This window comes from Alosa sapidissima, chromosome 9 (genome assembly GCF_018492685.1).
Source record: "Alosa sapidissima isolate fAloSap1 chromosome 9, fAloSap1.pri, whole genome shotgun sequence".
In the NCBI taxonomy this organism is placed as follows: domain Eukaryota; kingdom Metazoa; phylum Chordata; class Actinopteri; order Clupeiformes; family Clupeidae; genus Alosa; species Alosa sapidissima.
The window spans coordinates 26971289-26984002 of NC_055965.1; the positions used below are offsets into that span (position 1 = coordinate 26971289).

General features: G+C 41.8%; 1 protein-coding gene across 1 annotated transcript; it reads right to left on the reverse strand.

The window, feature by feature from the left end:
• Positions 1 to 534: 534 nt before the first annotated feature.
• Positions 535 to 12352, reverse strand: LOC121719423 (zinc finger protein 271-like). Its single transcript, XM_042105040.1, has 4 exons — positions 12091 to 12352; positions 9919 to 10161; positions 7545 to 9311; positions 535 to 1454 (listed from the first exon to the last, which is right to left on the reverse strand). Exons 2-4 carry the CDS (start codon positions 10136 to 10138, stop codon positions 1114 to 1116), a joined length of 2328 nt encoding a protein of 775 aa, XP_041960974.1. The 5' UTR covers positions 10139 to 10161; positions 12091 to 12352; the 3' UTR covers positions 535 to 1113.
• Positions 12353 to 12714: the final 362 nt, after the last annotated feature.

Genomic DNA, 12714 nt, shown 5'->3' on the forward strand with positions numbered 1-12714 from the left:
CCCCTGGAAAAAAAAAATTGACCAGGGGGAGGGCCAGGCAGAACATTTTTAACCCGATCGTCTGGCGACCGGCCCTCCCCCCCCCCGCTAAATATCGTACAGTCCCTTAACCAACTTTATTATAAGGGTCCCCCATGCTGATAGTTATATATTACTAATATATTAATTAAGCTTAACCAACTTTATTATAAGGGTCCCCCATACTGATAGTTATATATTACTAATATATTAATTAAGCTCAACCAACTTAACCAACTTTATTGCAAGCGGTTACGGCACCGACAAGAGTGGCAGCATGTCAAGGTAAATTCGTGTTTTTTTCTTGAATTTCCCCTTGGGGATCAATAAAGTATCTATCTATCTATCTATCTATTGTAAGGGTCCTATGGAGAGCGGTTCATATTGGGATAGGCAGAAGCACAGTTTAATAACAATTAGTTATTAGGCTAGAGGATCTATGTAGACATGACACATGTAGACATGACACCATTTATTAATGATATAAATGACACAAACTTCAATACACATTGGGGTTCAAAAAGCAAGCAATACAATGACACATTAGTAAGAGATGTACATTATGGTTTCAGAAATTGTCCTTTAACCATCACAATTATTTCTAAACTGTTTTATTAAAGGCACTCTAAGCGATGCTACGTGGTTTCTAATCTAAAACATTTTTTGTTCCATACAGCAAACATCACCTCACCATCCGCTAGCTGCCTGTGCCCTGAATGTGGTCTTTGTGGACAGCCCAGGCTCCAAAAACGGCAACAAAAACAACCTAGTCAAGCCTGGACCATAAAAACTTAACAAACTGTTCCAGCAAATCATAGATAAGATGCACATTTAACCGTTCAGCACTCCCCTGCTTTCATGTGATCTCATTGTGTTTTTTTATGTATGCCACACACCTGAAGTACATAAATCCTTATACTGAATATACATAGAATCCTGTGAGAGTTAGTTCAGATGATTTTGCTGTGTGAGGCTTTGACAACGCGAAATACTGTGTTACAGCCTCTCTTCTGCGTGAGTACGCTGGTGAAGTTTCAGGTGTCCCAGCTGTGTGAAACGCTTGTCACACTGAGTGCAGTGGTACGGCTTTTCTCCTCAGTGCAATAGCTGGTGCCTTGTAAGATGATCCTTTCTAGTAAAACTCTTATCACACTGAGAGCAGCTGTATGGCTTCTCTCCTGTGTGATTGTTTTGGTGTCTCTTGAGATGACACATCGCAATAAATGCCTTGTCACATTGGGAGCAGTGGTACGGCTTTTCTCCTGAGTGCAATAGCTGGTGGGTTGTAAGATGATCCTTTCTAGTAAAACTCTTATCACACTGGGTGCAGGAATACGGCTTCTCTCCTGTATGTATACGCTGGTGTGATTTGAGACCCATCATTTGAGTGAAACTCTTGCCACATTGGGGGCAGTGGTATGGCTTCTCTCCTGTATGTGTACACTGGTGTCTTTTGAGACTCCCCAAATCACTGAATCTCTTGTCACACTGGGAGCAGGAGTATGGCTTCTCTCCTGTGTGAATGTGTTGGTGTCTCTTTAGTTTCTCTGAGGTAGAGAATCCGTTGTCACACTTTGAGCAGGGGTACGGCCTCTCTCCTGTGTGAATGCGTTGATGTGCTGTGAGATTATGCTTAACAGTGAAACTTTTGCCACAGTCAGCACACTCGTACGGCTTTTCTACTGTGTGAATGCGTTGATGTGTATTGAGATTACCCTTAGTACTGAAACCTTTGCCACAGTCAGCGCACTCGTACGGCTTTTCTACTGTGTGAATGCGTTGATGTGTATTGAGACTACCCTTAGTACTGAAACTTTTGCCACAGTCAGCACACTGGTGTGGTTTCTCTCCTGTGTGAATGCGTTGATGTGTATTGAGAGTCCCCAAATCACAGAATTGCTTACCACATTGGGTGCAGTGGTACGGTTTCTCTCCCGTATGTATACGCTGGTGTCTTTTGAGACTCCACAAATCACTGAATCTCTTGTCACATTGGGGGCAGGGGTACGGCCTCTCTCCTGTATGAATGTGCTGATGTGCTGTGAGATTATGCTTAACAGTGAAGCTTTTGCCACAGTCAGCACACTCATACGGCTTTTCTACTGTGTGAATGCGTTGATGTGTATTGAGATTACCCTTAGTACTGAAACCTTTGCCACAGTCAGCGCACTCGTACGGCTTTTCTACTGTGTGAATGCGTTGATGTGTATTGAGATTACCCTTAGTACTGAAACTTTTGCCACAGTCAGCGCACTGGTATGGTTTCTCTCCTGTGTGAACGCGTTCGTGTATCTTCAGATTCTCCGAGGTAGTGAATCTCTTGTCACACTTAAAGCAATGGTACGTCTTCTCTCCAGTATGTACGCGCAGGTGAATTTTGAGCTGTTCCTTTCGAGAAAATGTCTTGCCACAATGAGGGCAATCATTCAGCCTCCCTCCTGTTTGAACACACTGGTGTCTTTTGAGATGTTCCTTTTGAGGAAGACTCTTGTCACATTGTGGGCAGTGGAACAGTCTCTCTCCTGTATGTTTGTTGAGACTTGCTTCTTGATTGAATCTCTTGCCACATCTTTCACACTTGTTGAGTTTCTCTGCTGTACGAGTGGTTGGGTCACATTGATGTCCAACTCCTGTTTGACCAGAAACATAAGAAAACACATGAGCATATCACAGCAGCATACATTTCTACATACTTTTCATCGACTTTTTAAATTTTCAGCCTACAACATAGCTAACACATTTCCAATAAATGTCTAATTTTTATGGCAAGACATCCTGAATCAAATTTGCAAAATTTCCGTTCCAACTGGACCAGAGGAAGGGGTTCTGTAGGGCACCGTTCCAACTGGACCAGAGGCATGGGTTCTGTTGAGGACATGTCCAACTGGAACAGAGGCACGGGTTCTGTAGAGGACCGTTCCAACTGGACCAGAGGAAGGGGTTCTCTAGGGTACCGTTCCAACTGGACCAGAGGCAAGGGTTCTGTAGGGTGCAAATCCAACTGGACCAGAGGAAGGGGTTCTGTAGTGGACCAGTCCAAGTGGACCAGAGGCACGGGTTCTGTAGCGGACAGGTCCAGTTGGGAGCTAAGCACTGGAGCCATGTTTGATCAGTCTGCTTTTTGTTCCTAAAAGTCATAAAAGAAGAATCATGTGTAAATACTGGCTATTGTTCAAAAACCTTAGTTATCTCTCTGTGATCTGATGAATGTGATCTAATGTTAGCAAATGTGATGTTCCGAGTGATATGCATACTTATCCAAGGATTAACTCATATTGCAAGTCAGTCACAACCACAACATTGAACTCACCTCTACCGTAACCCATAGCGCCCCCCCCCCCCCCCCCCCCACACACACACACACACACACACACACACACACACCCCATGTTAGCAAATGTGATGTAAACTTTTATTAGCTGTACTGTTCATCACAATCGACACAAACTACTTTAAACACAATACTCTTCCGAGTGATCTGCTTGAACTCACCACACACACACACTACTGCCACCTACCAATCAACATAACATGACATAACATTTATCTTTATAAATAGCTTTACTGATGTGTTGGTGCAAAAGGAAAGTTACAAGTAACACAGGCGACTGCACTTGCTGCACCTACTATAATTACGCCACTGCTGAAGAGTGACGGCTGCATAGCATGCAAGAATACAGAAAAGTTTGAGAACCTGTGGCCTAAAACAATATGATTGCATGCAGGTTGCATGTTAGATCTGAAGTGAGATGGGTCACGATGGTCTGTCATTTGTAAAATGTGGGTCCCCAGAAAAATAGTTTGGGAAACACTGCTGTGACCCATGACCCCCCATCCACACACAAACACACACGCCACAGTCACCTACCAACCAACATAACATGACATAACATTTCTTACATACATAGCTTTACTGATGTGTTGGTGCAAAAGGAAAGTTACAAGTAACACAGGCTCGATTAACAACACTGTGTGGTGGTGTTAAAACTAGTTCACACTACATTACTCACACTTGCCTCTACATGTGGTGGGTTATAAGAACACAAAATAGAATCATATCTTTTCGGACAAACAGACTAAGATAAAAACTCAACTTAACATAATATTAATGTAAAACATGAAAACCCATCTTTAACCATACAGTTTTAAATGAGCCACTTCAAATTCTCCAATGTGACTAAGTCTGGTTATTTGGTGACATGTGCATGTGTTTAGTCAATGCATGTGATCTACACACAGTGAGCTTACTATGTGTGTGTATCCTGACTGCATGAGATGATCATTGATCAACTGAAAAATCTTGCACACACATACACATAGAAAAAATACACATGTAGTATACCACACCAACACACACTCACCTGAAATTATAAACTCTTCTTTTTCTCTGTCACAAACTCCTCTTTGGTCTTTGGGGTGAGTAGTCTGAATCCTCGGGGTGTTCCTGTAGTAGGCTAATTGTGTTGTCTGCCTCAGCTCTGTTTATGTGTTCTCTGCCCAGTCTCCACCTCTCTTTCACTCGACCAATTAAACACAAGGAACTGTGGGGAGTGGGAGGAGCTTGAGCTTTCAGCAAAGGTTCCTTGAGAGCTACACCTCACCTGAGGCTGCGACTACAATAAAGAGTTACCGCAGAAAAATGAGGATACTGAGGAAAATGAGTAACATATAGTGTGTGCCATGTTGTGTAATTGTTACAGGCCAATAGTGAGTGTAAGAATGTGGTAGCAGACACAGAGCCCCATGCCTCCACCATCACCCCAACCCCAGTCCATGGACTCACATGGGCACACGCCCATAAGAAGGCTTCAGCATGTGCACAACTCACCTGTATCTAGTGGACTCAACTTAGCTGGTATGATATCATCAGTACACACACCTGTAAACCTAACACAGCAAAAAGCTTTATATATATATATGGGTGAACAATATATATGGGTGAACAATACAAGTACAGTACACTATATATATACCGTAAAAGGTTCCATATATATATATATATATATGTATGTGTGTGTGTGTGTGCTTTTGGATGATTTGGTCACTTTTATTTCATTAAACATTGTCAACATTTTCTTTCGTTGTTCATTTACTCTTTAATGTGGGGTTTGCGGGTGCTTGAATCGTTTTGAATTAGACTCAGGTGATCTAGAAAGGTTTCAGCTATACAATGTTCAGGGACAGGTGCAAATTGTGTTGAATGTGGGGGTGATGGTTCTCTGGACGTGTTTCAGAGATGCCACATTGTTCATGAACAGGTGTGGATGTTCCTGGATTGGAGGCAGGTGCTGCTCTGGACAGGTTCCAGGTGTATCACATTGTTCAGGGACAGGTGTAAATGGTCTTGACTATGGGGTTGATTGTGCTCAGGAAATGTTCTGGGTATGCAACATTATACAGGTGCTCTGGTGCTTTTAGTATGATAAGTAGAGAGCAGGAGACAGCCTTACTACCAAGCAACTCTTACTGTACAACATGAGTTGAACTGAAGATACTGACTCTTGGTCTTGATACACACTCATAACTCAGGCTCAGAGGTTTCATATTAGCAAGCATGACCTGCATTTAATTGCTACTGTGTTGTGTGTATGACATATTGCAATGATACTTATAATTCCTTTACTGCTATACAATTTATGAAGGATCAGAGGTTTCATATGTATGTCCTGCATTATGTACACTATGCAATATTTTAACCATAATGTAACCTTTATGAACAAGAGAATAAAGACAATGAATTGCTTTATAAACTAGGTATTTCATTGAAAATGTCTATATTTACAGTTAAAACAATAATTATCGTAATTACCGTAAAAGGTTCTAAACAACTTGAAATGTGACATGCTTGGACAAAGACCCATGGTTATATTGCCCCCACACACAGTAGTTAGGATGGTAAGATAGACAAGACATCCCATAAGAATCACTGTTGTAGTACAGATAAGGGAATCATCGTCAGGTCACCAAGAACGCCAACAAATATTCAAAAGTGATATCACTGCTAATAGATCATTTAGCTAACCCTCAAATGTGTGGGTTTTTGAACATAAGATTCCGTTCCACAACAATTGAAGGTTCTACAATTCTATGTTGAATTCAATGAACCTAAATATTCTTTAGAATGACATTTTTCCAACATTTCAAGGTTATGGGTGGTTGAAGTGGGTGTTAGCATAGGAAATGAAAGGGAGGTGTGAATGCATATGGAGGTGCACATTAAGAAATATAATATTGTGGATCAATCTGTTTTCCCCACTTTTTGTAAAGATGTGGATCCTTAATTCTAGATTCTTTACATAGTGAAATATTGCAGGTCATTTTTTTGTTTTCATCTGGATGATCATGGTTCATGAAAATAAAAAGCATTATTTCATAATATTACAGAAAAGCTGTAGCTTACTTTTTAGAAAGATTGTCAGTGTCTTTATTTTATCATCATTTAGTCATCCATAAGTAACTCCTCCTTCAATCCAACACAGTCCACAGATCAACTACAATCACTGTCATATTGAAAATGTAATTATAATGTATTTATACTAGCAAATTGCTAGTTTCCACCCATAGTCCCTGGGCAGGTAGATGATGCAATAAAATAAAGACAAAGCATACAGTATACAGTTGATACACAAAATCATACAAATCTAGACATTATTGTCCCTGTCTCACCCCATCTAAAGCTAAAACTAGACACCCCTCCCATACACACACAGTCATTTAGCACAGCAATTCATAGGTGGGAGCAAATCTGCTTTTGTTAATAACCAATGGTTTGTTTTGATGGTGTTTTGAACTTGACTAAGATCACAAAATAGACTCAAAAGACAATCTCTCCATTCATTAAACTCTATCGTCACTTTAAGCAATTCAGCTTAAAGCGACAACAGTTGCCTAATGTCAAGCTCTCCTGCTTACATGTGATCTCAATGCGTTTGGTGTTTCCCACACACCTAATGTACATAAATCATTATACTGAACATAGAATCCTGTGAGAGTTATTTCAGATGATGTTGCGTGTGTGTGTGTGTGTGTGTGTGTGTGGAGATAGGGTCTCTACACCATCTATCTGTGAAGCTTTGACCACACTACAATGTTACAGCCTCTCTTCTGCGCGTCTGCACTGGTGTCTTACAAGATTTCCCTTTTGTGTGAAACGCTTGTCACACTGAGTGCAGTGGTATGGCTTTTCGAGTGCAATAGCTGGTGGGTTTTAAGAGAATCACTTCTAGTAAAACTCTTATCACACTGAGAGCATTGGTATGGCTTCTCTCCTGTGTGACTGTGTTGGTGTCTCTTGAGATTACACATAGAAATAAATGCCTTGTCACATTGGGAGCAGTGGTACGGTCTTTCTCCTGTATGAGTGTAAAGGTGTTGCCTGAGTTCTGCTGCTGTAAAAAAACTCTTATCACACTGGGTGCAGGAATACGGCTTCTCTCCTGTATGTATACGCTGGTGTGATTTGAGACCCATCATTTGAGTGAAACTCTTGCCACATTGGGGGCAGTGGTATGGCTTCTCTCCTGTATGTGTACGCTGATGTCTTTTGAGACTCCCCACTTGAGCAAATTTCCGGTCACACTGGGTGCAGGAGTAAGGTCTCTCTCCTGTATGCACACGTTGGTGAATTTGGAGATAAGCCTTTTGAGAAAAACTCTTGCCACATTGGGTGCAGTGATATGGCCTCTCTCCTATATGTACACGCTGGTGTATCTTGAGTGCTTTTGCCTGACTAAAACTCTTGTCACATTGGGTGCAACAGTACGGCCTCTCGCCTGTATGTATTTGCTGATGTACTTTGAGACATGCCTCTCGAATGAAAGTCTTGTCACATTGAGTGCAAGAGTATGGCCTTTCTCCTGTATGTATACGCTGATGTTCTTTGAGACGGTACTCTTGAATGAAACTCTTGTCACACTGGGTGCAGTGGTACGGCCTATCTCCTGTATGTATACGCTGGTGTAATTTGAGATTACCCACTTCAGTGAATCTCTTGTCACATTGGTTGCAATGGTATGGCTTCTCTCCTGTATGTATACGCAGGTGTTGTCTGAAAGCGTTCGCACCTCTAAATCTCTTGCCGCACTGGGTGCATGAGTATGGCCTCTCAGCTGTGTGAACTCGCTGGTGAATCTTGAGACTTCCCTTTTCAGTGAAACTCTTGCCACATTGGGTGCAGTGGTACGGCCTCTCCCCTGTATGTATACGCTGGTGTATTTGGAGACTGTTCAAATGTTTGAATCTCTTGTCACATTGGGAGCAGTGGTATGGCTTCTCTCCTGTATGAGTGCGCTGGTGTTGTTTGAGTGTTTTTGCACATCTAAAAGTCTTACCACATTGAGAGCAGTGGTAAGGCCTCTCTCCTGTATGAATGCGCTGGTGTCTCTTGAGATTACCCTTTTCAGTGAAACTCTTGTCACACTGGGTGCAGTGGTAAGGCCTCTCTCCAGTATGTATACGCTGGTGTATTTTGAGATTTCCCGCATGATTGAATCTCTTGCCACATTGGGAGCAGGAGTACGGTTTCTCTCCTGTATGAACTCGTTGGTGAATCTGCAGTTTTCCTGCATCATTAAAAGTCTTGTCACACTGAGAGCAGTGGTATGGCCTCTCTCCTGTATGAATGTGCTGGTGTTTCTTGAGACTCTCCAGTGCAGTGAAACTCTTGCCACATTGGGTGCAGTGGTATGGCTTCTCTCCTGTATGTATACGCTGGTGTACTGTGAGATTCCCCATATAACTGAAACTCTTGTCACATTGGGAACAGGAGTACGGCTTCTCTCCGGTATGAACACGTTTGTGTACCTGAAGGTTTCCTGCATCACTAAAACCCTTTCCACATTGGGTGCATGTGTATGGCCTCTCTCCTGTATGTATACGCTGGTGTTTTTTAAGACTCCCCAAGTCAATGAATCTCTTGTCACACTTGGAGCAGTGGTATGGCCTCTCTCCCGTGTGTATACGTTGGTGTTTTTTGAGACTCCCCATAACACTGAATCTTTTGTCACATTGGGAGCAGTGGTACGGCTTCTCTCCAGTATGTACGCGCAGGTGAAGTTTGAGATGTTCCTTTCGAGAAAATGTCTTGCCACAATGAGGGCAATCATAGAGCCTGCCTCCTGTTCGAACACACTGGTGTCTTTTGAGATGTTTCTTTTGTGGAAGACTCTTGTCACACTGTGGGCAGTGGAACGGTCTCTCTCCTGTATGTTTGTTGAGACTTGCTACTTGATTGAATCTCTCGTCACATGTTTCACACTTGATGAGTTTCTCTACTGTACATTGATGTCCAACTCCTGTTTGAGCAGAAACATAAGAAAACACAAATACATGAGCATGGCGCAGAGGCCGTACATTTCTACATTCTTTTCATCAACTTTTTCAAATGTTCAGCCTACAACATAGCTAGGACATTTCCAATAAATGTCCGTCATTTTTATGGGAAGACATCCTGAATCAAATTTGCAATAGTTTTTCTACCGTCCGGTTATATCAAAATTGAAGGAAAAAAATCCCTACACCAGATAGAGACATGCAGAATAATTCCAGAAAGAACAACAATATCAACACAATTCATGTTATATTGTATCCCAGTGATAATATTTTGTAATCCTTTCTGTAGCCCATTGCCAAGTTAGACTGACATGTTTCAGTGTTGCTGTACAATTATCATGACTATCATTAAGTATAATACAATATTACATATTGGACAATCTTTTCATGTCCATATGCATGACATTGTAGTGTTTGTACAAACTTTACATGTCCATGTGCAAGTAAAAGTATTATATGCCCAAATGTCTAGTATCAGTGCAAGCTATTCTTGGTTTTAGTTCCAGGGGCACTTTATATTTTGTATATGTATGTGTCTATTTGTGTGTCTCTTAGAGATTTGTTCCTCACCTGTCTTGCTGTATTTGTCCTTCCCTAGCTGTCCTTGTGTTCTACAGCAGTCCACCAGCACCACTGAGACCCTCCTCAACTGGACCAGAGGCTCAGGGTCTGTGGAGGACATATCCAGCTGGACCAGAGGATGGGGTTCTGTAGGGGACCAGTCCAAGTGGACCAGAGGCACAGGATCTGTAGGGTACAGGTCCAACTGGGAGCTGAGCACTGGAGCCATGTTTGATCTGTCTGCTTTTGTTCCTAAAAGTCATAAAAGAAGAGGCATGCATAAATACTGGCTATTGCTCAAATATCTTAGTTATCTCTCTGTGATCTGATGAATGTGATCTAATGTTAGCAAATGTGATGTTCCGAGTGAGTGCTTATACGAGTGACTCCGAGTGAGTGCTTATACTTATCCAAGGGTTAACTCATATTGCAAGTCAGTCATAACCACAACATTAAACTCACCTCTACCGTAACCCATAGACCCCCCCCCCCTCACCCACACACACACACACACAAAGACCATGTTAGCAAATGTGATGTAAAATTTGATTAGCTGTACTGTTCATCACAATCAACACAAACCACTTTGAACACAATACTCTTCCAAGTGATCTGCTTGAACTCAAAGAATTCAGCAAGTCACACCCACAACATTGAACTCACCTATAGTGTAACCCAGTGTTTCCCAAAGACTGGGTCGTCAGCACAATTTATGTTGTCTAATAGGCCTTACTTATTCCATTTAGCCAGGAAAGCTATCAGTTTTCTATTAGGATATAGTTTGTTTACCACAGTCACATCCCTCTGTGCAATGTAGAATAGCTCTGAAACAGGGGGGCAAACGCGTCGCAGAGGGGACAACGTGGACATCTCACTCGCAAAACAAAACATTTCTGTGGGGCGCCTGCCATGGACCTCGCAGTTGCAAAATGCAAGGGACAAGAATCAGCCTATTTGCACGAACATTAACGGACACCAGCTCTTCAACTTGACCGATTAAAATCTAGTCAACTAAAGCAGACATCATACCAGACATGGCTATTCAATCAATTGTAGATGCACTCTTTAAAGTTATTAGCAACCTTCTCACATTCCTTATTATTTCAGATTTAAAACGCTCAGCAGTGCATTATATTAGCCTACTATTTAAATGGACATTTTAAACACTTTCCTCTCGATTTCCACCTCGCAAACTCTACTAGGCTACGATGACTATTGCACAAATGTCTCTTGTTATGATATTTATTCATTTCACATTCTTACAACAAAGCTTATCACAACAAACGTTTAACTCCAGACGAAAATCGGGATTCAACTTTCCAAATAAAGAAACCTCCACAAATTGGCTACAATATAATGACTTGCTATGTTTACATAGGAATTGACGGTGTCATGGATCCACTTGTCTGCAATGCAACGTAGCCTACAACATCTCTCTTTAGAAATATAGGAAGCTTACTATGCTGAAGAGTGACGACTGCGTAGCATGCAAGAATACAGAAAAGTTTGAGAACCTGTGGCCTAAAACAATATGATTGCATGCAGGTTGCATGTTAGATCTGAAGTGAGATGGGTCGCGATGGTCTGCCATTTTTAAAATGTGGGTCCCCAGAAAAATAGTTTGGGAAACAGTGCTGTGAGCCATGACCCCCCCTCAACACACAAACACACACACCACCGTCACCTACCAACCAACATAACATGACATAACATTTCTTACATACACAGATTTACTGACGTGTGGGTGCAGAAGGAAAGTTACAAGTAACACAGGCTCCATTAACAACACTGTGTGGTGTTAAAACTAGTTCACACGACATTACTCACACTTGCCTCTACATGTGGTGTGTTATAAGAACACAAAATAGAATCATATCTTTTCAGACAAACAGACTAAGATAAAAACTCAACTTAACATAATATTAATGTAAAACATGAAAACCCATCTTTAACCATAGAGTTTTTAAATGAGCCTCTTCAAACTCTCCAATGTGACTAAGCATTTAGTTATTTGGTGACATGTGCATGTGTTTAGTCAATGCATGTAATCTACACACGGTGAGCTTTGTGTGTCCTGACTGCATGAGATGATCATTACATAAACTGAAACATCTTGTAGTGCACACAGACACACACTTAAAGAAAATTCACATGTAGTATACCACACCAACACACACTCACCTGCTTTGTCTGAAATTATGAACTCTTCTTTTTCTCGGTCACAAACTCCTCTTTGGTCTTTGGGGTGAGTAGTCTGAATCCTCGGGGTGTTCCTGTAGTAGGCTAATTGTGTTGTCTGCCTCAGCTCTGTTTATGTGTTCTCTGCCCAGTCTCCACCTCTCTTTCACTCGACCAATTAAACACAAGGAACTGTGGGGAGTGGGAGGAGCTTGAGCTTTCAGCAAAGGTTCCTTGAGAGCTACACCTCACCTGAGGCTGCGACTACAATGTGAAAAGAGTTACCGCAGAAAAATGAGGATATTGAGGAAAATGAGTAACATATAGTGTGTGCCATGTTGTGTAATTGTTACAGGCCAATAGTGAGTGTAAGAATGTGGTAGCAGACACAGAGCCCCATGCCTCCACCATCACCCCAACCCCAGTCCATGGACTCACATGGGCACACGCCCATAAGAAGGCTTCAGCATGTGCACAACTCACCTGTATCTAGTGGACTCAACTTAGCTGGTATGATATCATCAGTACACACACCTGTAAACCTAACACAGCAAAAAGCTTTTAATTGTATATGGGTGTATACGGGTTTAAATTATATATGGGTGAACAATACAAGCACAGTACACT

Coding starts and splice junctions, on each gene's coding strand:
- LOC121719423 (XM_042105040.1), bottom strand. CDS start 10,138: ATGGCTCCAGTGCTCAGCTCCCAGTTGGACCTGTACCCTACAGATCCT. Junction 9,312..9,918: donor GGACAAATACAGCAAGACAG/GTGAGGAACAAA, acceptor CTGCTCAAACAG/GAGTTGGACATCAATGTACA. Junction 1,455..7,544: donor CAAAAGACATCAGCGTACAC/ATACAGGAGAGA, acceptor ACCAGTGTACAC/ATACAGGAGAGAAGCCATAC.